General features: G+C 32.8%; 1 protein-coding gene across 3 annotated transcripts; it reads left to right on the top strand.

Moving 5' to 3' along the window:
- Positions 1-27,554, top strand: LOC127707295 (uncharacterized). Of its 3 annotated transcripts, XM_052211828.1 has the most exons (8): positions 1-1,533; positions 3,274-4,718; positions 10,767-11,388; positions 11,960-12,529; positions 14,643-14,741; positions 15,805-16,092; positions 16,975-17,169; positions 27,425-27,554. In XM_052211828.1, exons 3-8 carry the CDS (start codon positions 10,854-10,856, stop codon positions 27,508-27,510), a joined length of 1,773 nt encoding a protein of 590 aa, XP_052067788.1. In that variant the 5' UTR covers positions 1-1,533; positions 3,274-4,718; positions 10,767-10,853; the 3' UTR covers positions 27,511-27,554. The 3 variants fall into 3 exon arrangements, with proteins under 3 accessions (XP_052067788.1, XP_052067787.1, XP_052067789.1); XM_052211827.1 differs by having other exon boundaries at positions 1-4,718; XM_052211829.1 differs by lacking the exons at positions 1-1,533; positions 3,274-4,718 and adding an exon at positions 5,177-5,350.
- The last annotated feature ends 300 nt before the right edge of the window (positions 27,555-27,854 follow it).

Raw genomic sequence — 27,854 nt, 5'->3', positions numbered from 1 at the left:
AAATTGCAAATCGCAAAATTTTTTAATGTCCACCAGACACCGAAATGAGGTACAATGTAGATATTAGAAACTACAGGTAACTGTACCGCCTACATCAATGAGCATATATATATGTCGATATCTCCTGATTAATAAATTATTTGGATGTTACTAGAATATCTTCGAGGTTTTTGGGTCTACGGTAAGCCATGACGGGAGGTGATGGAAAAATCTCGTTTAAGGAAGGATCATTTTCAATAAGACGCCAGTGTTTGTGGACAATGAATATATATGTATATATATATATATAATGTCTAAAAATAGCAACAATCAACATTCAATCTATTTATTGATTGATTGATTGTTGGTTGCTTAACGTCCAGTGGCAAATATTTCATGCATATTCAGGACGAGAACAAATTAACAATAAATACAATAGGTAGGTTCTGTAATAGGGGCGTCCGGGAATAAGGTCGGAGAAATTTAGACTGCCACGGGAAATGAGGGTATATTGGATAAGGACAGAAATTTAGCCTCGCTACAGATCGCCTACGGACACCTCAAAGAGTTTTTGCAAGGGTTCTTAACGTGCAAAGAGCGTAGCATTCTCTTTACACGAGGCATCGGATTTAACGTCCCCATTCTGACCGGACGTGGCTGCAAATTTGTACATCCCGCACAGCCAAACGGACGCCCCACTTTAGCAAGGGTTTTACTGCCGGTCGGAGGAAGACCAATGGTGACCGTACTTCTATTCCCCAGTCACCCTTGGGGGGTTCAATCTATTTAGACGTGGATCAGTTCGTGAAAATAAACTGATACAGTTACTGAATTAAAATTATATAAATGTCTAAGAATATAACTTAAGCACGCTAATTAATAAATTAAAAAGTTCTATTAGATTTTAATTAAAAATACGCAATATTTCGCTAAACAAATTAGCTTCATCATGCGTGTGCATCTCTCAAGTTAAAATCGGATGCATGACAAAAAAAATATTTGTGTAGCTTGAACTACACAAAATTTGAGTAAAAGTTAAGCATATTTATTGATGTTCTATAAAAAAATATGTTTGTAGCTACAACTTCATAAAGTTGGAGTAAAAGTTTAACATATTTATTGATATTTGATAAATTGTATGAATTTCAATAAATTAATTTGTATGATTTCAAGATTATTATTTAGATTTGTTTTTAAATCATTTTTCGTCTCTCTCATTTAGTCCATCAGATTAAAGAGTTCGTAACTGGTGCATTCAAAATCCCTCTCATTTTTGTCCTCCTTGTGGATCCCAATTTTGGTTTTTCTTAATGATTTGAAATGTGACGTTTTCAAAATCAAGCCCTGCTCTTAAAAGATGTCTTGTGATTGGGCAGTTTCTTTCTTTAGTATAAAATGACCGATGATTATTAAGTCGGATGTTAAATGATGTTTCTGTTTCACCAACATATTGCAACTTGCATAATTGGCCCGAGAACACAGTTATTTCGTAGTGCATTTCTTTTAGACAATAAATTCAAATTAAAAAAATCGCACCTGCTCTATCTCAAAAAGGTTTTTTACAGTGTAGTGTTCTACTATTGATACAAATAATATCAAAATTATAGAAACTTCTACCAGCTCTAACTCAAAATATTGACAAGTCTGTGTTAAGGGGGGCTAAAATTCAGTTTGACAGCTTCAGACATTCGAATTTTTGACCTTTTTTAACAGGACCAAATCACTACTTAACATAAAGATTCAGCACCCAAATTTTTTTAACAGGTAATTTCATCCCCTTATTTAATATTTCATGCATAAAATATCAAGAAATGAATTGGGAAAGTGTATACAAAAAAATGCAAGTTATACACTGTTCACACTAGGGACTATATTCGTAGACAACGAAAACCAAAGGACTATAACTGTGTCCTTGGACCTAATGGGATAGATTGACTTGACAAATTTTAATTAAACTTTGCACGACTTAAGTTTATGAAATTATAAGATAGTTGGCCAAGTTTCATGGCCATAGGATATATATTATAGAAACTAGTGTCATTTTAATATTGAAATTTAGATGTTTATTTTTGACGTTTAAATCAAATATTTTCAACTGTCAAGATTTTGGCCTAAAAAATTTAAATATTGCAAAAATTTGCTTTTTAAATACTCTTGAATATAAGATAATAAGTATTAAAAGCAACGGAACACTCATTTGATTTATCAGATTTATCACAGTTATTCAAAAGTCAAATTTATATGAGCCTGTGCCTGAAAATAGAGATTTTCGAATTAAGGGAAGCCTTACATAAACATGCATTTTTTTCAACCAATTTGAAGGTTTTGAAGTTTTTTAACCATACATTATTCTTCCATATATATTAAATGTACTTTAAATGTAAAGAAAAGTTACAAAATGCATACCACATGAGTATAAAATGGTCTTCGGCCATGTAAGACTGAGAATTATTTAGAGTCGATTTAGGCCTTAGCCCATATTTACATATAAAAATGCACACAGAGGCTATAAGAAATGGAAATTTGTTACTTTTTGCTCAATTCTATGCGAAGATGTTATGATACAAGAAGTCTAATTGCAAAAGGACTCTTGAATTCAACTTTTTTTTGCAGACAGTATAGTCTGATGACCAGTTTTTCACTTTTCAATGGAAAACTTGCATGTAGTTTTAGTCTCAATTGGCATATATTTACTATCCTAAAGAAGAAAATTATGGTAGCATATGAAATGAATAGGGTGTACTGATCATTGTAAAGTGGTTTTTTTTTACAGATTTAGTGAAATATTTGTGATGGACTACAGATTTTATGTACAAAGCTCTTCACATTTCACATACATCAAACATGCCGTTTAACCAGGGACATAAATACAAATATTCTGCACATTTTTTCTGTGATAATCTACTTTTCTCTAGATTCAGAGTTCACAAATGGTTAATTAAATTTGATTAAGGCATAGAAACACAAATATCAGGAACATAAAAAGCTGTCAGATAGAAATTCAGCATGGCTCTTAAACATAAAATGGAAACTGCTTTAAAGTGCTTATTTTAGCTGTATAATACTAAAATGGGACATTTTAACAGAATTTCTGTCAAACAAAGATGTAAATCCTTTACTTTTATTGAGTTTGACAAATTGAAACCAGCAAACCATTCAGGAAAGTTGCCAAGGTACAGAATCTACATTGACGGAATTCATCTCTTAGGCCCGAGAACACAGTTATTTAGTAGTGCATTTCTTTTAGAAAATAAATTCAAATTTAAAAAATCGCACCTGCTCTATCTCAAAAAGATTTTTACAGTGTAGTGTACTATTATTGATACAAATAATATCAAAATTATAGAAACTTCTACCAGCTTTAACTCAAAATATTGACAATTCTGTGTTAAGGGGGGCTAAAATTCAGTTTGACAGCTTCAGACATTCGAATTTTTGACCTTTTTTAATTGGACCAAATCACTACTTAACATAAAGATTCAGCACCCAAATTTTTTTAACATGTAATTTCATCCCCTTACTTAATATTTCATGCATAAAATATCAAGAAATAAATTGGGAAAGTGTATCAAAAAAAAATGCAAGTTATACACTGTTCACACTAGGGACTATATTCGTAGACAACGAAAACCAACGAAAACCAAAGGACGATAACTGTGTCTTTGGACCAAATACAATTTTGCGTTTTGCAATTTGATGTTATACATATGTTGAATTGTTTATTTGTGACTGTGCTGACGAATTGGGTTTCGATGTTGGCGACTTTGCAGCACTTACAATTGCCCCTTCCGCATAGTTTATAACCTCCTATTGTCGATATCTATTGATTAATAGATAATTTGGATGTTACAAGAATATCTTCGAGGTTTTTGGGTCTACGGTAAGCCATGACGGGAGGTGATGGAAAAATCTCTTTTAAGGAAGGATCATTTTCAATAGGACGCAAGTGTTTGTGGACAATAGATGTCAGGATGAAAGCTGACAACAAATGGAATTGTATTTGTCTGTGCCGTCTTTTCTTTGTACTCATGTAGGTTTGTTTGGTCTTTTTCTTTTGCTTTACCGAAAGCTTCTGAAATATTTTTGTTCTTGTAACCTCTTGATTTTAGTTGCTGTCTGAGTTGTCCCAATCGGTGGTTTAATTTTGATTCTGATGAACAAATCCGTTTTGTATATGTATATATATATATATTTATAATTAAGATAAGATGAAAAGTAGTTTATTTCAACCTTTAAATTATCAAAAGGAGATCTACACGCATGATGAAACTTTTATCTAGTTAATATTACATGCATTGAATTTTTTTGTAAACAGTAATGAACGAATTAAAGTTACATTCTAATACAGGCATATTTGATTTTACACCGTTAACATACTGTGTTTATTTCAAACTGATCTACTACCTGAATGGATTGAATACACAAGAAGATGTGGCATGATTGGGCAAAGCTTTCATCTGTCCACCAGACACCGAAATGAGGTATAATGTAGATATTAGAAACTACAAATAACTGTACCGCCTTCATCAATGAGCAAAACTCATATCGCATAGAATGATATAAAAAGCTACACATGAAAAATGTAAAACACGTCACTTTGTCGCCATTCATGGTGACTCTTTTTTCGATTAAACATATCCGGACTAAATATTGTGTTGCTTTTTTCAGCATATATCAATTCAGAATAATTTTGCAAGGAATGGACTTATCTAGTTTGTTAAGCGATCGAACTTAAGTTAGTAAGTACCATTATTCCGACAATACATAGACTAATTTTGAAAGTAACAGGAATCGATTAATAGTGTGGTGGAAAACGTCAAGACAGTAATATGTTTGCAACATTATTTGGGGTTATTCCATCAAAATTGTGAAAATATATACATTCTTTTTATTATCTACTGTTTTCATAATTTTATTATAAACTTATTTTTTTTTGTATAGTTGAAAATCACATAAATGTTTTAGGAAAATGTATGAATGGCTTTAATAGTTGATTTCTGTATTGTATGTTTATTTTTAACGATAACAAATATTTTTATTCAATCATTTTCTGATAAATTAACACCAAGTATCCAAGGTCAAACGTAGGGACCCCTGTATTTTAACAAAACTCACTCGACCGGGAAAAAATCAAACAAGTTTAGAATCTCATGGTTTTACACACATATATTTAAATAACCCTTACAATTGATTTTACCTGGTAAACCTCACTGCAATACATAATCATTATCGTACATCCAGTTCAATGACTACCATTTGTTGATTTAAACTTGAAAACTATATATTTGATTGAGTAAAATGAGAGTTATAATTTTAATTGGAAATTGTTCTTGAATATACGTATGGATTATAAATGGATAAAGCACATGTGGTAAGTACTAATGTAGAAAGAAGCATAATGTGCGTTTGTTTTTCCTACATTGGCTAGAGGCATAGGGGGAGGGTTGAGATCTCAAAAAACATGTTTAACCCCGCCGCATTTTTGCGCCTGTCCCAAGTCAGGAGCCTCTGGCCTTTGTTAGTCTTGTATGATTTTTAATTTTAGTTTCTTGTGTATATTTCGGAGTTTAGTATGACGTCCATAATAACTGAACTAGAAACATATTAGTTTAAGGGCCAGCTGAATGACTCCCCCGGGTGCGGGAGTTTCTCGCTGCATTGAAGACCCATTGGTGGCCTTCGGCTGTTGTCTGCTCTATGGTCGGGTTGTTGTCTCGTTGACACATTCCCAATTTCCATTCTAAATTTTATGATATATGTGGTAATTTCCTAATATACATTATATCCACAGACATAGATTACAATGAAAATAACAGTTTTCTTTCTGTAAATATCACATACTGTATTGGTTATTATCAGTAAATGATAAGAGCAAATCAGCCTTGATACGGATATATCAGCATGTGCAATACTGATGACGTTGCCCTGTCGATATAAATCAAGAGTTTATACTGCTTTTCGGAAGGGTCAATACGGAAAAAGCCGTGTTGGCCCATGGGCTAATACAGGACGTTCACTTCCGGTTTCAATTTTCTTACGCCTTACTTAATCTTATACGATCGTTATACAAAAAAGCATTTGTATTATATTTTTCTAATAAAGTGTAAATGGTGTTAAGAGTTTTGTAACGTCTTGATGTCTTGAAACGAAAATATTTCACAGTCTTTTCGAGTACGACTTTCGATTATTGACACTGGTTCATTTCCGTTGATCAATCATCAGAACGCAGACGATCCAAGAGTAAGAATAGTAAAACTGTCTGATTTATTCTTCGCTACTTTATATTTGTTAGATAAAATGAATTGTTATAGCATAACATTAAGTACTTGGACAATACAGAAACAGCCAGTTGATAACACTTTTAATAAAAATAAATTAATTCTTTTAATAAGAAAAAACTACTGTAACATGTGTAACACATGACCTAAGAATATTAAAGTGTTATCAACTGGCTGTTTCTGTATTGGCCCTGTTTATATAGATTCGAGGTGAGCTGCATTGGACCCGAAGAGTCGAGGGCCAATACAGCTGATCGAGAATCTATAACAGGGTCAATACAGAAACAGCCAGTTCATAACACTTTTATTAAAAACAAATTAATTCTTTTGATAAGAAAAAACTACTGTAACACATGACCTAAGAATATAACCACGAAAGAAGATACAGAATTTCATATCTGAACTTGTCTTTTCGCATTCACGTTCATGGATTTTTTTGTCTGGTGTTTCAACGTTTTGGAAGAGCTTTATTGTGGAGCATTCGATATTCTCTCTTAATTGATTAATATTTCAGATACTTATATCCTTTTTAAAAGGTGCAAATGGTTATCACTTCAAATTGATTGACTTTTGGTACGACACAAAATAATGATGCAATGAAATAACGCAGGTCTATATCATTTTTAAAGTGTTTTTGCCTGTAACCACTTTATTTGTTTCAACCATGAGGGTCAACATTTGATAGTGTTTACACCCAACAGCTAACCAAGTATTACTATCATTGGGTCGTTAAATTTGGTTGAATGGTTGACAAGCGATTAAAAATGTGAGTTATGTTGTTTGTATAGATTCCAGGAGATTAATGTATCTGCATCTATTATTCCGACTTTGTATTCCTCTTGTTATATGATTATCAAAGCAAACCTTTCTTATAATGCATTATTCCCCGTAAGAGTATGTAAAATAACATTTTAAATCCTATAATGATATTAAGAGAACAAACCTCCAAAGTTACTTTACTCTCAAACAATAAAATAAAAACTGAATTCCCACAGCAGAATCCTTTCTACTCATATATTAGAAGTTAAATACTGCATTTTATTAAACGAAAGCAGATTTTTATTCGATTATCATTACATACGATAGTCCCCTATTCATCCTTTTAAAATGAAAATAAAAAGGAATTTAAGGTATCCATAAAGGGGCGACAACTATTACAGAAAAAAACAGTACATTTATTGTGTCTATGCTTATTAATAAAAATAGGACTTATAACGAAATAATGAGTGCTTGGGTTTTTTTAATGATAAGTCGGACATATGACATGTCCTTGGTCCCTACTAAATCTTTATAACAGTTTGTATATATTTTTGCTTATGTATGTTGTATATACAAAAGAACACACGAAGACACTATTTTACAAATTTGTGAAACTGAGATGTGAAATAATATTTTATCAAATATTTAAATCCTACTCTGCTATTGTCAATCTTTAAATAAAGTTTTACAAAACTTGGAACACTCAGCCATCCATTTTCAAATTTAATATATAAAATTGAGATCAGGTGAAAACTGTTTTAAATAAACCACCAAATAATCACAAGATCTACACGCATGATGAGACATTTATCTAGCATAATAATACGCACATTTACAACACAATTGAAAATACTTTTTGTTAAACTGTCATGCGTGAATTGTTACGATTCTCTATCATAAATCTATGGAAATTTAATACTAACATTTTCATCTTTATATTGTTGTTTGTAAATAAAACCCCCTCTATGTTCATCAAACTAATAAACCAAACCGAATGGTACTATAAAGCCGATTGGCAAACACATAAATGAATCACCGTTTATATGAATTAAATTATATAGAAAATAATTCTTAATGTATACTGTTTATTAACAACCGCGTGTTGACTATACTTTCAATAAAAACCTGTCAGGATACTTTGAAGTTCGAACAGTGTGTATCTTATTTTCATTCAATAGGCACTGTTTCATTCATGTGCACATGCGGACCGTATTATAACAAATTATAATTTTGTAATTATCGCTTTTGACTTGGTCTCTGTGCTGCGAATTAACTTTTTTCTCTTTTTAAAAGTGTTTGCGGTGTGGTAAAAGCGGATACTACATTGATAAAACTTGCCATCTTCAGTAATTCATTATTTGCTTGCAATCTTAATTTATTGATTTATTAAAGCTGATAGCATTTCACACTTTAAAAAAACTCTGTCCGGTATTTTAACATTCATAACGTTAATGAGTACTTGTAGTGATTTAATACAAAGGTGTTTAATAATTGATATCCTAACATTTTTGCAAACGAGTTCACGTGTCATGAAAACTGACATGTACTAGCTTTCTAATTTTTTTTAACAAATGCAAATATTGTTTGCTGATTTAAAAAATTTAGGAAGATACATATTTTCTTTCTTAAATATTATTTTTAAATAAAAATTTGATTATTTTATTGTCTGAAAAGTGTTTTCAAAATTAGATTCTATCTAACATTATCAATTTTGTGAAGATATATATCGTTAACGGTAGTTCATTAGATATTGAAGACTTTTTTTATATCTATACTACTTAAGTAACGATGTCCAGTTTGTTAGCCTACAGGACGTAAAAACGAATCAAAGAATTCAACTTTATATTTAAGTAATATATGGTGTTGATTAAAATTTACATCCTTATAGTATCTCCCAAAAGACAATACACAACACGACATCAATACAACACCCCGCCAATGTTACGATGGTGATGAAACTATCATAATCTTTTAGTTTCGATTAAGGAGTACACCTCTGTGAAGTCCAATAGAAACATATGTTTATGTATTGAACTATGTTTTCATAAAAAAAAATACATGTTTAAAACAGCAGCATATAATTTTTTTCAAATGTTATTCTCAAATGTACCTGCTATTTCTCAAAATCCTTGGCAATGAAAATTATTCATTAAAGACCTCTTTAAATTTAAAAGTCTTACATTTAAATTATCCTACATTGAACGAATTCGTGTTTACTGTAAAGTATGATATTATCGTACAACATTTACGCTAGACAAAATAAACGTAAAATACAAATATAGGACGATATTTGATACCAAACAAATAAGACATGTAAAGGTCATGAAACATAATTCAACACTAGACAGGAGCCTGTAAAGGTACGTTAAAGTAAAAATTGTCCTGAGTTTACAAAGGCATTTAAAATAGCAGGCTTTAAAAATGTGCTATCAAAATCAAATCTCATCATGGTATTCACGAAATGTACGTTATATCCTCCGTGGATATAACATGTTATTGTTTTTAATAATATTGTCATGCAAAACCCGATTTACAATAGTCATGTTGGGGCCAATTATAGCTTGCTGATCTGTGTGAGCCAAGGCTACGTGTTAAAGGCCATACTTTGACCTATACCGGTTTACTTTTTAAAAATTGTGACTTGGATGGAGAGTTGCATCAATGACACTCGTACCACATCTTCGTATATATATGTGACGTAATTCGTTTAACTAATCATCTAGAAGTTTGGGAGCGCTACCTGTTGAAGACATTTTTTAGCTAACCTGACCGAAATTCTACGTGAGCTTAGTTCATCACTTGTCGTCTTTTGTCGTTTAATCTTACAAATATCTTCTCCTCTGAAACTACAGGGCCAAATTTAAACAAACTTACATTTGATTGACACATTCAACAATACCTACCGTTATCTTGATGATATTTTAAATATTTAAATAATTCCAAAGTCTTCTAAATATACTTCCTTAATTTACCTAAAAGAATAGGGACGTTAAATTCATAGCCTCGTGTAGAAAAAGCGCCACACTCACTGCACGTTATGAACCTTTGCAACAACTCTATGAGGGGTCCGTAATTTCCAGTGGCAGTTCAAGTTCAAATATTCCCGACTTGTCATCCCTGACGGCATCTATTACTGGACCTACTTATTGTTTGACTATTTAATTGTTCCCGTCATTAGCATGCAAGAAATATTTACTACTGGGTGTTATGCAACCAACAGTCGATCAAGGAAGCATGCAAATGATCTATGTAAATAAATATTATGGTAAATTCGATGGGTTTCTAAATTAACTCTTATAAGGAACTTTCAAGGTCAAATTAAAGCACATAAAATCAGTCTGGCAAACAGAAAAGGTGACAAAAAGCGCATCGAGTTCGTTCTGATTGAAATTTTAACATGTTTAAGAACACAACCAAAGTTATATTTTAATGAATTATTTATGGGGGTCTTCATAAAAATAAGGCAATTACCCAATTAAAACAGATGTGCATAACGCTGATAATCCATCTTTACGACGGATGGCAGCCTGTTGAAAGAAAGAACAAAAGTACAAAAGCAAACATATTTTTGAAAACTGCCTATATATATATTGTTAATGGTATCGAACTCAAAATGTAAAAGAAGGATGTGTAATACTCGTGTTTTGTTTGAACAAAATAATGAATCATGGGTTTTGTTTCTATGACGATACCAAATTGTATGTTGTTATTGGTGGCTTAAGGCTTCAACCATAATGTTTTCTTTTGCAGATGAATGAAGCAACATGACAAATTGTGTATTTTCCATTATGTTTCGACTGCAAGAAATGCAGTGACTACCAGACATATCATAGCATCATGTCCGATATATATAGAGATCGACATGCAAAGTTAGGATGCATGGTTTTGAAATTGTTTCCCAAATTTATGCAGATGATTTTAAAATATTATGAAACTCCACCGGGGTTAAAACAAAAATATTTGAAGCAACATTTTTGTTTTGTTTTTACGGAAAAGGAAATCGATTTAATGGACAAGCTTCCAAATATGAACGAGTTTACAATAGAACTATGCTACAAAATACTAAGATCTGAAAACAGGTTAGATGAACCGAAATGCAAATGGGGAAATGTTCCTCACGTTACAGAAGTAGAAATATCAGATGATATCCAACGGCTGATTAATGCAACAAATTCAATTAAAAACATCAAATCTCAAGAATTGACAGAGAAATATTTAGCACAGTTGCTGGAAGAAATTAGATTGATAGCCACAAGAGGTGACTCCTTTTTGCAGCAAGACACCTTGGAAAGTATGTATAACAGTTTATGCAGATCCGAAACAGATTCTATTGACATCCTACAAGATCTTATAAGGATAAAAGCAATTGATGGTAAGTTTACAATAAATCGGTATCATTGAATACGTGTATATCAAATATAAATACTATTAAGGTATATCTGTGATGTGTCCATTAATAATTTCCTACTTCAAATTTGACACTAGTCTCGATGGAATCATTGCATGCAGATTAGTTGGGTACACTGAAATCGATATCATATGATTATATTTATACACAATTATCCGCAAACAAATTAGTGCTGGTTAAATTACTGAAAACATTAGTCTTACACATACATACATTCGGTAAATATCCCAGTTATATGATACATGTATCAATCAATTTAAAAAAAAAAATGTGTTTGTTTATGTTTGAAATTATATACTGAAAACTATTTTCCTACTGTTGAATTATTTACTTTGTTGGGTACCAATTTTCCTGGAGGAAAACTTGAATATTGAGTTGGAGTTTTAACAACATAATAGAAAATGTGTAATTCGTTGTTTAAATTCGTGGTTTACCTGTAACACGAAATCCACACAACTTGGTACTCAACAAATAATAATGAATCCACATCATATAAACAGCAGTACAATGATATAATAATATTTTATTTTTATAGAAGCAGAATTCCTACCGGATACTGGGAGTGAAAAAAGGGAAAGATATTCTAGACTCTCGATGGCCTTCATTGACACTTTTCCGAACATTTTAAGAGATATCATTCGATCAAATATTTCTGCCAGCGATTTGTACCTGCGGTGCATAAATTATATTGGTTACTTTAACCCCGAACAGCAGGCAAACTTACGACAATTACAGTATTCAAGCACATACAGCTCGTTGGATGTTACATTAATTTATAGACTTTTAAGACAGTTTCAGCTGATACCACCTCCCACACAAGGATGGGGAGCTATTCCAAACAAAGCAGATACCAAATTAGCTGATGACATTGAACGAATAAGATGCTACAGAAATCAAGTTGCGCATCGATGTGACACCAATATTGACGCAAATGTGTTTGATGATTACTTCGACAAGTTTCAGAATATTGGTCGCAGAATGGATCTTAATTTTTTCCAGAAGACAAATTTTGAACAGCAAATAATTGGGCACAGAACAAGTAGGATAGATACTGAAATGCTGAAAAAATATGAAAACGCTATGAAGGAGAAAGAATTGATACAATGTAAGGCATGCTATTTACCTTAATACTTTGTAATTATGTTTTCATTGAATTCTCAAAATAACTGCATTTCATTTGAACTCATAAAAATCATTACTAGCTTTATTTGTATACAGGTATATATGTAAACAAAATAAATTTCAATTTTGTTGGTGTATCCGTTTTTTTTTTACAAAACTCTATTGACATGTAGTATACAATCACTACAAACCAGTAACAGTCTGAAATGGCCTACATCCGTACTAGATTGTACTGATTTTTACTCGATCAGTCTGAATTGGTCTGAATTTTACCTGACATTACTCGACCCCAGTCTTAACCGTACTCGACTGTACTGATTTGTACTTGACCCTTATCTTTGACATTGAAAATAGTCTGAAGTATTACTCGACCAGTCTGAAACAGTCTTAACCCGTTCTCGACCTGTACTCGACCTATTTTGTTCAGTCTTAACCATACTCGACCAAAGGTCTGAACAATACTCGACCTGTCTGAACCATACTTGACCAAATAACCTCTACTTCTTTTAAATTTTAACTGTTAAAATAAATTTCTTTTTAACTGACATGACAACAGTTAAGTGCTTCTTGTATGCCATGTCTTTAATTTTGACAAAAAATATTTGAATTTAAATGAAATATTTTTTTTTTTAAATTACTGCAACTTTGAAACACATTTCCTTTTTTAAAAGGTTATCAGTGATTGCTATGGAAGTTTATTTATAATGATATATAAATTCATTGTTTAACAAAACATTAAAGGTGTCATTTTTTAAATTGCTTAAGTTTAAATGATTAAAATTGTCCAGTAACCATAAAATATATCTGAAAGATTCAAAATGTTTGAATACCATTGAAAATATTAGTCACAATTCAGTTTTGAGATAATTTGATCAGCTTGTTTTATCTTTATTTCAAAGGTTATATATATGTGTAACTGTTGATAAATATGGTGTTGAAGTAAAATTATGTTTATTGTGAAATTTTTGTTTAAATGCTATAATGAATACATTTATAATTTGAAATCGTTGTTCAAATTTCCAGTTTCTAAATTGATAAAATACAATGTATAGATACAAAACATAGGTCTAGGTTGGTTAGGACTTGGTCGAGTATGGTTCAGACTAGGTCGAGTATGGTTCAGACTGTATGGTTTATTAAAATTGTTAATAAAGGGTTGTGTGATCCGGGCTGACATCTCTCTCATACATGTTGATTTGTTATTAATATTATGTGTTCTCTGTACCATTCTAATGTAAATGGTTTATTGAGAAATAAAGATATATATATAGACTAGGTCAAGCATGGTTCAGACTAGGTCGAGCATGGTCAGATGCGTTTAAAATGGTTAAGTACAAGTTCAGACTATTAAGTATGGTTCAGACTTCAGTCGAGTATTATCAAGTAAATCCCAGACCAATTCAGACTGGTCGAGTAAAAATCAGTACAGTCGAGTACAAATATAGGCCATTTCAGACTTTTACTGGTTTGAAGTGAATAGGCCATACAAAATATTTCGTAACCTTAGCAGAAATTGGTTTCTCGTGTTAACCTAATGCATGCCTTCCGTAATTTCGTAGTCAATTTTCCTTATATCATTCACCATTCAGTCATCTAATCTTTTCAAATATTGAAAAAATATAATAACTAAAGGTTAAAAGAAAAATCATACATACCAAAGAGACATTCAAACTCATAAGTCGAAAATAAATTTGAACGCCATAACTTAAAAAGAAAAAAAAACACCAACAGAGAAAAAAACAGTACCCGAAATACAACAAAGTGCTCCGGAAGGGTAAGCAGATCCTTGTCAACATTTGACATCCGTCTTTTTGCTCATGTATGTACAATGGCGGTGTTAAGCCTTATTCGGTGCATCACATGTGTGGACGTATCTTATTAAACGAAAAGAAGAAACAAGAAAAGTAATAAAAAAAAAAAAAAATAATGTTATGTTTCTATTTTATAAAAAAGAAGACGTGGTATGATTGCCAATGAGACAACTTTCCACAGGAGACCAAAATGACACAGAAATTAACAACTATAGGTCACTTTAGACTATCGTTGTTAAAATGTGCATCACGTTCTATTGATTATAATATCTTTCTTTTTTACAGTGAGATTTGAGAAGAAGCCAATAAAGTTTTACTGGGGAGAAAGTTTTAATAAATGTTTGAAGAACCTCAGATCTTTGTTTAAGGACGAACAATCAGAAGGTTATATGTCTTCCTATTTTCATTTTCGATTGAAAATAAAGATTGACTAAAAACAAATATATCATATACATTAGTATGTAAATGTAGAATAATCGAAATAGTCATACATATAATAAATAGACTATCCCGTAACTTACTCGGTGCATTAAGCGTATCAATTGATCAATATTCAGTTGAATATTTTACAATGTTTAAGTCATTATAATCAGTTTTCTTGAGCATATATTGAATTAGATTAAGATTTAGTGATGTAAACTATACCAATTTCTGTCATGGGAACACTTAGAATATGGGGTAACTGACCATGACATAAAATCAGTACATGCTCATCATAATTACACAAAAAGCAAGGGAACAGCGCTATATTGAACACTAACTATATTAGAAATATTATGTTAAAGTTTATAAATAATTCCTTGTACTTCTAATCTCTTTAAAACTAAAAATAAATCGAAAAGCTTTAAAGGCTCTGCAAAAGATATTATGAAGGTGTCTGGCTTTGTTTTTTGATAAATAAAGGCAACAGTAGTAAACCGCTATTCGAAATTCGTCAATCGATTGAGAAAAAAACAAATCCGGGTTACAAACTAAAACTGAGGGAAACACAACAAATATAAGAGCAGAACTACGACACAACAGAAACACAACATTAAAATGTAACACACACAGTAACGAACTATAATATAACAATGGCCATTTTTTTATGACTTGGTACATAATTCAGTATTATCTAGCATGTGTGGATATAAAAAGATATTAATGTTGTCATTACTGCATGCAGGTAAAAAATATATTTAAACAATTTTTAGATAGCAATTCTCATTGGTGCAAATGTATTTTCACCAGTCATAATCATTTACTAGTATGTATAAAAGACATATTCATTGTTATTAAATTAGTTTTCACTTATGACGAGTACTTACAGCTGTTCAACAATTTGTTAATTATACAAATGTAAAGAATTGAACAAATCGTTACACTTGTCTCGACATCGTCTATTGCATAATGTATGTGACTATGTATATACAGAACAGTTTTATTATATCTCTTATTATTTGTGTAGGAAGACAGAAGATTCGTGTACAGATAATCTTTCAGAGTGAGGATGATGTCGAGAGAAATATTCATATCCTTAATTCTCTTAAAGACGAAATAAATGAAGGTTTACATGGAATAGAATTTATTGTTGCTACAAAGGGAAGTGTAGTTCTGATTGTAGATATACTGCTGGAAATGTTGGAAACAGATGAGAAATTTCACACAACCCTTGCTTTATTTCTAGAAAAGATTTTGGAACTCATCATGACCTTCACTACTGAGACTATTGATATGGTTCTATCACCTGTAGAAGGTTTGTCATTAATGTTCCTTAGATATCTTATTCATGATTTGTAAGGCTATTCATATAATATACTCAATTATTCTAAAAAATAGTTATGATAGTGAAGGTGTAATACCACCAAATCATAGTACGTCACATCCAGTGGCATTCGAAAAATGGTCAACTTAAATATTCCCTTGAATTTGACAGTTACAGTAAATTAATCCTACATTTCATTTCACTAAAAAAAATCTAGGTTATAATATAAGTTATATGGTTCGCTAATGACCCCCCTACGGTTCTATAGAGGGTTAGAAAAATTCATAGGGGCTGAGGCAGAAGGCAAGGAATACCTTGTTGTATACTTATGCATACAAATGAACATTAAAGCAAGTCAGCTTAATTTTACCATACGATTTCGTGAATAATATAAAAATTAATATTCTAGAATGGTCATATTAGTATGTATAAGGTTAGGCAACAGTAATTTACCGAAGTTAATATCTCTTAAATGAATAAAAAAGATACAAATCATGATATTCAACAAGAACGGACAAATTCACATGAACAATCCAATTTTAAATGGTAGCTATTAGGTAGCCGTGAAATTGCATCGATATACATGCTATCAGCTAGGCGTAAGAGACAAAATAACGGCATATGAATATTTAAAAAAATCAATGGCTACTTTCAAACTTATTCCATATGTGAACAGAAATTAGTTTAAACTAACTAGAATAAAGCGCACAACGTCAGCAATTGTATATTTTATTGGGCTACTTTGAAAATCGTTCATTGTTGGGGAAAAAGACGCCATGTTTAATGAATATGTTGGAGTTATATCAATGGTTTATAACAAAATATGAAATTGACTGCTTAGTACATTATTTTGTCCTAATATTTACATTACAGAGTACATGCAATGGAATGAAGCTAAAACAATTAGAGAACCAGTTTACCTAGAATTTGATATCGAGGCTCAGTTATTTGAAACCGACGATATAATGGAAGAACAATTAGGAAAAATAACTGACGTCATCTTCAAACGTTCCAACGGAAGCGGAACAAACAATAGTATTACTGGAGCTATCCTACCTTTTTATCTTGGTAACTAGTTTATAATAATACCTTAATTTCTTGTAAATATGTAATCTAAATGGAAATATCTATAAAATTATGCTGATAAAGCAAATCTATAACATTGGTTGCATTCACATATCGTGACTTAACAGGAAAATAAAACCGATAAATTATTCCTCAGGCGTCATACCACACTGGGTGCAGTCAAGACCTTTTCGATAACTTTACATTAAAAAATAATTGGAGATGCGTTACGGAAAAATAGTTCCTTGCATTTTTCTTCTTTATTTCCATTTATAAGTCTATTGTCACTGTAAAAAAAAAACAATATCAAAGAATTCCAATATCGAAAAATATTCAACGCGTGACCGTAAAACACTGATAATTTATTCATGCACTGCGGTCATTTGTAATTGATGTGTTGTTTTGCCACTACTTGAACATTTTTCTATGTTTGAATTCTTGGAGTATTTTTCTATGTTTAAATATTTAGATTATATATTCTCTATGAATATTCATAATTTATCCTAAATCTGAATCTTTATTCGATTTATTGATATCTAATTTGCTCTTTTGCTTGTTATATTAAACAAGGCTTAGAAATAAAAATAGGTGAAGATGTCACAACAAAACCGAAACCAAAATATATTATTTAACAGCTGTTTTGTTTGTGCATATATTTGACTGAAAAAGAAAAACTTTCTATTGTTCATTTCATTGTTATATCTTAACTCTTTTGTATTGGCAGGCCGTTTCTTACAAAAAAATAACTTGGTTGAATTTTCAGCTGATTTTTTTGTGGTCCTTTAATATTTGTTTAACATTCACACAAACCCCACCTTTCCCTTTGCCTATCTTGACCATACGTCGTTAAACGATAATACAAAATTAAATTAAAAAACAAATGCACAGCGAAGCTACAAAAAGGATAACCACTAACGATAACATTGAAATAAAACAAAGTGACAGAATTGGGAAAGCCAGGTCAAAATGTACTCTGTACTATAGAATGTTATCTAATGTAGCTAAAGCTACTTGTTTCATAGTGCCGCTCAAAAACAAATTAAAAACAATACTCCAAACAGGTTTAAGGAAGTTTCTTTATAAAAAAAAATGGAAATCCACAGTACTTTGTTAATGAATAAAACCCCATAACTCGGAAACTTAAAATCTAAAATTTAAAAAAAAAATGAAAGGGAGCTCACGTCAATAGATATAAACAATTCACCAAAGTTTCATGCAAATTGGTTAAAACGTTTTTGAGTTTTGTCCGACATGTTGACGACGGACGAAGAGACGGACGGTATACCATAATACGTCCCGTAAACGGGACACACCTTTCAATTTACCGTTCTGAAGGGGAACGTATGTGATGGCAAATCAAAATACTTGTTAGTCGTATATCTTAGAGTAATTGTGTGTCCCTTATGTACCATAACAGATATTTTAAAAAAACGGACAAAACTTTCTGTTCTTATTCTGTATTTATCAAAAGATCTTTAAGATAAATACATTTAGCATTTGGCCATTTGACGTTTGTCGGATAAAACTGTTTTGCCTACTATTTTGAAAACCGCTGTGAATAGAGAAAATCTGAAAAAGCATCAATGTTTAGAATGTTGAGATCTACCTCTTGTTCATGTACGTCAAAACTGTCAGACGACTTCTGATAGGAGTTATTGCCCTTAAATGACAAATTTTATCATTTTTTTAGAATTTTGCTTATTATCTCTAAAATAATAGATGCGCAGAAATTTTAAATTTCAAAAATGATCAGCAAAGATCAAGAGAAGATCTACAAATAAATTAACATAAAAAAATCATCAGACTGATTAGCTATTGCCCTGTTGATACGATTTTTAGCAATTTGTTACGTTATTGCCTTATATCTTTAAAACTATAATATATAAAACGAATTTTTAAATAGCAAAAATAATAAGCAAGGGAAGATCTACAAATAAGCTATAATGACTTGTTATTTGACTTATTGTCCTGGAATGATATTTTTTGTTACCTTTTTTGCACTTTTTGCCAAATATCTTCAAAACTATAATGGATAAATAGAAACTTAAAAAACTTTAAAAAATAAACACTATCATCAGGACTAGATCTACAAATATGTCAACATGACTGAAATTGTCAGTTAACATTTTACTAAAAAGTGGCCATAGTTGAAGGTGCAGGTGAGAAACAGGCTCTTTCGAGCCTCTGGCTGATCAACCCAACAGTTAATGTCTGCTATATTATAGGGTCTTTGCATCGGAATTAAACATTTTTATTCTAAAACCAGTTGTTGGCATGACACGGGTTATGTTCTTCTCATATATTTTATGATGGTATAATACTAAACCCCTAACAGGAGGGATTGTGCCTGATGAAGACATAATCTTTCAATCAGTTTAATTGAGGTCTGGAGCTGACATGTCAGTAACTGTTAGTAGTCTGTTGTTATTTATGTATTATTGTCATTTTGTTTATTTTCTTTTGTTTCCTATTCTGACATCGGACTCGGACTTCTCCTAAACTGAGTTTTACTGTGCGTACTGTTGTATGTTAGTTTTTTCTACATTGGCTAGAGGTATAGGAGGAGGGTTGAGATCTCAAAAAACATGTTTAACCCCGCCGCATTTTTGCGCCTGTCCCAAGTCAGGAGCCTCTGGCCTTTGTTAGTCTTGTATCATTTTTAATTTTAGTTTCTTGTGTATAATTTGGAGTTTAGTTTGATGTCCATTATCACTGAACTAGTATACATATTTGTTTAGGGGCCAGCTGAAGGACGCCTCCGGATGCGGGAGTTTCTCGCTGCATTGAAGACCCATTGGTGGCCTTCGGCTGTTGTCTGCTCTATGGTCGGGTTGTTGTCTCTTTGATGCATTCCCCATTTCCATTCTCAATTTTATTATTGTTCAAAATTTACGAATTCTGATTTTTTTTTAAATACAAGGATATGCATAACAATAAAGAAAAAAACTTGCAATAAAAGATCCATAATTTGTACCCATACGAATATGATAATCCAACGATATAAAATCTAGCCATAACTTGTGACGGAACCAGTACATTCTCAAGCGAGTAATTTAAAGCATTAACCATGTCTGTGCATGTCAAAGAATGCATATTTGTAATAGAATGACGTTCATAACAGTGTAGATATGGACACCTGGTATATTGTTGCTAACATCGAACTATTAAACTTAATACATTCAATAACAATGATTTCACACAACTACCGTATGTCAGGGGCCTTTCAATGGGATGTACATAATTACTATATTAATATGTTCCGGACCATATGAGTATTTGGAATATACGCGTATGGTCATGACCAAATGGGTATATACTCATATGGTCCGGGTAGTTAACACGTTTACTTTTAATACTTCACTCTTCATAAGGTATGACCCTTCTAGTTGCCATGTCATTTAAAAAGAAACTATCAAAAGGAAATTTATGGTTATTTGCTTGAATTAGAATTATTGCATGATTAATTAAATAAAGAGGAGCAGCTTAACCCAGTGAGTTGAACTCACCAGTTAAAATTATATAGTAAACACATTGTATAAAGGTCATTACAGATTTGTCATCCACTGACGAAAAAGGTCGACCGGATAAAGAGTCTAAACATTAATATTATCGTTAGAGAAGACAAGAAAACAAATACACCCAGATTTAGAAAATATGTGACAGATAGAGGTTTTCTACCGTTTTTAGCTTGAATAACGAGCTTTGTGTTCCAACGAAAGAGGTTGGAATTCTACGCATGTCAGCTCTGCTTACTTTTGAAACTTTATATAATTAGCATTAGCAGTGCAATAATCCGAATTTTGTTTCCTATACGGTATTCTATACATCTTACAAATTTTTTGATAATATTCATATTAATATTTGTGTCAATTATTAAAATTATTGTAATAAATTACTTAGCTTTTTGTGAGCCCTTTAATTGGAATAAAAATAATAAAAATATCTTATATTATACGTGTGTTTTTACTTTTACTTACTACCGTCACATCTCATACAATTTATAATAGTGGTAAAAAGAACACTAAAATCCTACTCATATGCTTCTAGTTATATTCTTATCAATTGACAATGAGACAACTCTCAACCAGAGACCAAATGACGTAAAAGTTAACATCTATAGGCCTTCAACCATATTTTTCTTTCAATTTATTCTGCAACTCTTGCTAGCTATTTCTTTAAGTTGTAATACTAAAACGTTTCTAATACATATTTGAAAAAAAAATACTAATATGGTCCGGAACAAATATATATATGAACACGTGTCCATTTATAAAATAAAAGGGTTTTGCATGAAATATAAAAATCTTTTGAAGAAAAAGCTATGTTAGAGGTAATATCATCAAATAATCAAGATAACAGAAATAAGTATATCAACAAATTTCCGGTTATAACATAAATTTGTTTCTCATGAAAATTCACAGAAATTTGTTTTGAAATATGATTTATATAATCACATCAAAAATGTTCATAGTTAACATCATCAAAAAATCAAGAGATAATAAATAAGTTTTATTGTTTTCCTGCAAACCAAAACATACGAGACAACTATTCGTATGAGTAAAATACGTTAATTTTTATCTTGAGATTTTTTTTTAGTGGAAAGAACATTGGACTTTTATAAAAACCATTGAAGTCTTTTGGACTGGATAATTGTTTGCACGAAACGAATAACCGTTTCACAGATGATATCGGATATGTTCCTTATGTCGTAACTACAATACCCCTTCCCTTTTCAAGAATGTGACCTACCGAATTAGACTATTTACCGGATTTGTAATAACATAAGCAACACGACGGGTGTCACATGTGGAGCAAAATCTGCTTACCCTTCCGGAGCACCTGAGATCACCCCAGTTTTTGGTGGGGTTCGTGTTGCTTAGTCTTTAGTTTTCTATGTTGTGTCTTCTGTACTATTATTTGTCTGTTTGTCTTTTTATTTTTAGCCATGGCGTTGTCAGTTTGTTTTCGATTTATGAGTTTGACTCTCCCTCTGGTATCTTTCGTCCCTCGTGGATAGGGACAGAAATTAAACCTTGCAACAGATCACCTACGGAACCCTCAAAGAGTTGTTGCAAGGGTTCTTAACGTGGAAAGAGCATGGCACTGTCTTTTCACGAGGCATTGGATTAAACGTCTACATTCTGACCGGACGTGGCAGCAAATTTGTACATTCCGCACAGCCAAACGGACGCCCCACTTTGGCCAGGGTTTTACTGCCGGTTGGAGGAAAACCAATGGTGACCATACTTCTATTCCCAAGTCACCCTTGGGGGGTCGTTGAAAAGAAACTTTTTTTATGTGATTACAAAAATTATTGTCAAAACTATTTTTTAAAAACATTTATTAAAGAACCTTTTATTTTATGACTGGAATTATATACATATAGTTAATAAAGTTAAGATATATTTTGTTACATCTGGTGATCCGTTTATTTGGCAATTGCCAATGGCAGTCAGCAGGGTTTAAGAACATCCGTTGTTCGACCTGCTAGTCAAGTGTGTTTTGTTCAAATGTATTTTGTCACTTTTTTGGTCTTTTGGAAAATGTTGTTTGTGCTGTATCTAGATCCCTCTACCAATAAATTTGTTTTGAATGCACACGTATACAAATTGCGGTTTTTATCCAACGCAATCATAGGTTTGAACGTTGTTTTCAAATTAGACTTGTTCATATAGTCAATATATACATCCCCATTTAGAGGCCCCTGACATACTGTAAATTCACGAAATGATTGTTATCGACAGCCATTGACACACATGATAAAGTAAATAATTCAGTAAAACAAGTAAATAATTCGACCTCATTATATCCATATTCATGTGACCTTCAGTTTGACCCCTTAGCTGGAGATAGCTAACGCATGTAATCAGCTTTTAAAAAGGAAAATAATGCCAGCATTGAGAATTAAACATGGATGAACCATTTAATTCGATCCATAAAAAATCATCCTTTACAGGTAAAAACGATGATAAACATATTTTGAACCTACAATATGAAATCAAGAACTAGAAAAATCCAATTGCACGTGGTCGCTTAATATTTATATTCGTTTATGTCACGGGTTATATGACCATCGGCAGTCTTCGATGGTAATCTCGATGGTTAATTAGATGACGTCTAGATGATTAATTGATTGTTTGTTGCTTTACGTCCAGTGGAAAATGCTTCATGTATGTTCAGGACGATTGATTGATTGATTGTTGGTTGCTTAACGTCCAGTGGCAAATAGTTCATGCATATTCAGGACGAGAACAAATTAACAATAAATACAAAAGGTAGGTTCTGTAACAGGGGCGTCCGGGATTAAGGTCGGAGAAATTTAGACTGCCACGGGAAATGAGGGTATATTGGATAGGGTCAGAAATTTAGCCTTGCAACAGGTCACCTACGGACCCCTCAAAGAGTTGTTGCAAGGGTTCTTAACGTGCAAAGAGCGTGGCATTCTCTTTACACGAGGCATCGGATTTAACGTCCCCATTCTGACCGGACGTGGCTGCAAATTTGTACATCCCGCACAGCCAAACGGACGCCCCACTTTAGCAAGCGTTTTACTGACGGTCGGAGGAAGACCAATGGTGACCATACTTCTATTCCCCAGTCACCCTTGAGGTTGTTCAGGACGAGGACAAATTAATAATTAATACAATAGGTAGGTCCTCCAATAGAGGTCGTCTGGAATGAAGGAGCAATTTGAACTATCCTAGGATGAGGGTATATTGGATGTGGGCAGAGATTTTACCTCGCAACCGGGCACCTATTGACCCCTCACAGTGTTGTTGCAAGGTTTCTTAACGTGGACAGAATGTGACACTCTCTTACATGAGGCATCGGATTTAACGTCCTCGTTTTGACCGGACGTGACTGCGTACTTGTACAGTCCACACAGCCAAACAAACGCCCCACTAAAACAAGGGTTTTACTGCCGGTCGGAAGAATTCACGAAGTGACCATATTTACATTTCCCAGTCACCCTTTGACGTCTAGACAAAAATACACAATAAATGCCGATACAAAATATCGAGTCCATGCATTGATTATTGTTTATTTTAGACTTTTTGTAATTTGGATACACGTTTTAGTGTTTTAAAGTCAAATATGATAATTGAGGTCAAATCAGTGAACATGAATTTGAAACAGCTAATGCCCCATCAAAGAATGCATTTTTATAAATATTTAATATATCGTAAAGTCGAACAGCACACCAATTTTTTTTTTATTAAAGAAAGCAGCTTGTTTGTTCTCCCAAATTATATCATCAAATAAAGCATGATCGAAGTTTATAGTATAATTTAATTCTAACAACCAGTTTTACACTGTTATGCCTAGGTCACACATTCACGGATCATCTCGCCGGTTCCACTTCGGATTAAATCTCACGGATGATCCCTGAAATGCAGTTTCCGTAGTCCGATACGGATGCACGAAGGTGTGACGACGGGTTTTGACGTATCTACCAAGGGAAATGGAGGAAAGGGGTCATTTGGCGGCATGAGTATTACGGATTCTTACGGTACGACACGATTGAATACGAAAATAACACGGTTTGATAGGCAACGACACGAGTCGGGGCGTATGTATAGCGGATAAACAGCGGTTTGCTACGGTATAAGTACAAATGAGAACGGTCTGATACGGAATAGTACGAACCGCCACATTTTCTAAGCTGTTAATCATTTCTAATTAAGCTTGTGATTTATCATTGCTTTATGGCAGTGAATTATTTTTGTTTTGTTTTATTAAATTATTTATCGGTCTGTCTGTACTAGGTGGTATTCTTCGTAATCCTCGGACCAACGACAGTTCTTGAAACACATTTGGGTCTTTTCTTACAAAGTTCTTAAATTCAGCTGGATTTTCCGCACAAAGTTCAGCCATGAGGGCCTCGTACTGGCCATGGATAGGTCTTCGGAGAAGTCAGTCTCTAGTCCACTATCTCCTCTCCCTCCGATCACCTCTACGTCTGTCATCAAGTAGCTCGACCACTGCCCTGGCATTTTGTGCCATATCAATATCCAATGACAGCCAATTATTTGCAAGCATCAGTTGTTGATTGTTCATGTTGGGTAATGTTATGTATACCTCTACGACAAGACACATACTACGTTGGGCCCTATACGTAGGGAGTGTTTATACAGAAGCCTGATGTAAGTGTGTCGTGGACCGTAATTTTCCGTATTTTTTCGTGTTGTAACGTAGTAAACCGTAAAGACTTTGAGAACCCTCGCTGATCCCTATCTATCCGTATTGCAATGTAATGAAATCGTGCCGTTCCGTGACAAATCGTATTGTATCCTTAAAAATACGTGGTGTAACCGTACTAGTACGTAGTTCTCCGGAACTGACGGTAGAAATCCTTCTGGCATACGAATAAGTACGGATTAATACGGTTTTAATCAGGACTAAAACAGATCAGTACGTTCTAATACAGTTTAGTAAGGATATACTACGGTTGTTTGAACCATGGTCAAATTTTGCGCATGTTCAAAAATTGTCACGGATATACAAGTACTACTACGTATGACTACGGCTACAATACGGAAATTTACGGATCAACCCATATCGCCACGAATGACGCCGGATCGTATCCGTAGATAATCCGGCGTCAAATCCGTGAATGTGTGACCTAGGTTTTAGGCTTCTTGAATCACTTGGTCCTACCTATTATTTAATTATGCAATTACCCGCTTTGTTATTCAAGCTGATCAGAGTTTTCGTGGTCCGTCATTTATACAGATACCCACTCACTTGATCGAATGTTAGACTTCGTTACAGGAGACAAAGATAAGTAATCATTGGCTTTAAAAACACCAAACATGGCAAGAACATTTTAACAACTCTCTTATAAGAATCTCTTTCATTGTGAATGTAACAGTTTTATTGACTTTTTCTGATTTCCAGATATTAAAAAAATTGCATTGTATCTATAAGGCACCAAATAACATAAAATAAGTCTACGATTATTGATTGTTTAAAAAAATATCAATGGAATATAATGCAAGAGCACAAAATAAGAACATATTTAATAGTCACACCTCTAAGTGTGAAGACTTATACTTAGGGCTTTGGGATTTGACGGCCAAAAATTTTAGGAATGTGACATGTGGTCAAAAGTTTAGACTCGCAATAGTCCAACTACGGATTTGGTAAACGATGTTGTGAGAGGTTAACTGCAGGAAGTGTGGCATTGCCCTACACAAATCTTCTTATTCAACCTCCTTATTCTATTATGATATGGATGCGTATTCAAACATCGTGCTGAGCAACTTTTCGACAAAACTTCACCCTCAGAAAGAGAGATTTTAAACGATTTTTGGTATCCTGGGTAGTCGAGTTTCCTCGCAGTTTTGCAAAAGCGAAAGACATCATAGAATGGTTTTCATTGTTATATTATTAAATTTCTCCTTAGGTTTATAATCTTTTTATGGCCTTCTTTCAAACAACAAAATATAATTCAGGAATAATATTTAATAAAATTAGAAATTTCACACAGCAAACCACAGAAAAAGACTTTCTTATTGATAAGCAGTTCATAAGTGATTGATTGCTTAACGACAAGTGACAAGTATTGCATGCATTTGTAGGACGAGAACAAATTAACAATACATACAAAAGGTACGTCCTATATATGACCATTTATGATGACGGTCGGGGAAATTTAGACTTCCACTCGAAAATGAAGGTATTTTAGATAGGGACAGACATTTAGCAATGTTACAGGCCACCTACGGATCGTTCAAAAAGTTGTCAGAAGGGTTTTTAACGTGCAGAGAGCGTGGCATTATCTATTCCCGAGGCAAGGAATTTATCGTCCCAATTCTGACTAGACGTGACTGCGTACTTGTAAATTCCGCACAGCCAAACAGACGTCCCACTTTGACAAGGGTTTTACTGCCGGTCGAGTGAAGACCTATAAAGATCATATTTCTATTCCGAAGTCAAAGAAGGGATATTTACAACCAGTGGCAAATATTTCATTCATTTGCAAGACCAGAACAAATTAAGAATACATTTAATATGTATGTACTGTAAAATGGTGGATAATAAAACAAAAACCCCCTTAAAAAGTAAAATCACAAAAATACTGAACTCTGAGGAAAATTCAAAACGGAAAGTCATTAATCAAATGGCTAAATCAAATGATAAAACACATCAAACGAATGGACAACAACTGTCATATTCCTGACTTGGTACAGGCATTTTCAAATGTAACATTTTGAATTGATATAATCGAAGCTTTTTTTTTTTTTATCTATTTCAGAAAGTATGTCAACAAAAGAAGCATGTGCCCAAGCTCAAACACCGGAGGGTAAGTTGGATGGGCGACTGAGACTTGTAACATGCTAACTTGCTTTTCACTCTAAACGAACTTAAGTATGAGCAACATGATTTTTTGTTGTTTTGTAAATTGCTTTAAACTAGCTTATAGTTAACTGCGAGTACTGACAGATATGTACTTTGTGTCTTTTTGTGTTTGTGTAAGGGTTTTTATGTGCTATTAATCTATCTGAGGAGTAAAGCCAATTCCAATTGATTGACTGTTGATTGCTATACTCCAGAGACAAATTACAATAAATACAAAAGGAATATCCTGTAACAGAGGCCGCCAGGGATGAAGGTCGGGGAAATTTGGACTTCCACAGGAAAACGAGTGTATATATGATAGTGACAGAACTTTTGCCTTGCAACAG

Source organism: Mytilus californianus, unplaced genomic scaffold (assembly GCF_021869535.1).
Source record: "Mytilus californianus isolate M0D057914Y unplaced genomic scaffold, xbMytCali1.0.p SCAF_62, whole genome shotgun sequence".
NCBI lineage: Eukaryota > Metazoa > Mollusca > Bivalvia > Mytilida > Mytilidae > Mytilus > Mytilus californianus.
This window is presented reverse-complemented; position numbering and strand designations above follow the sequence as displayed.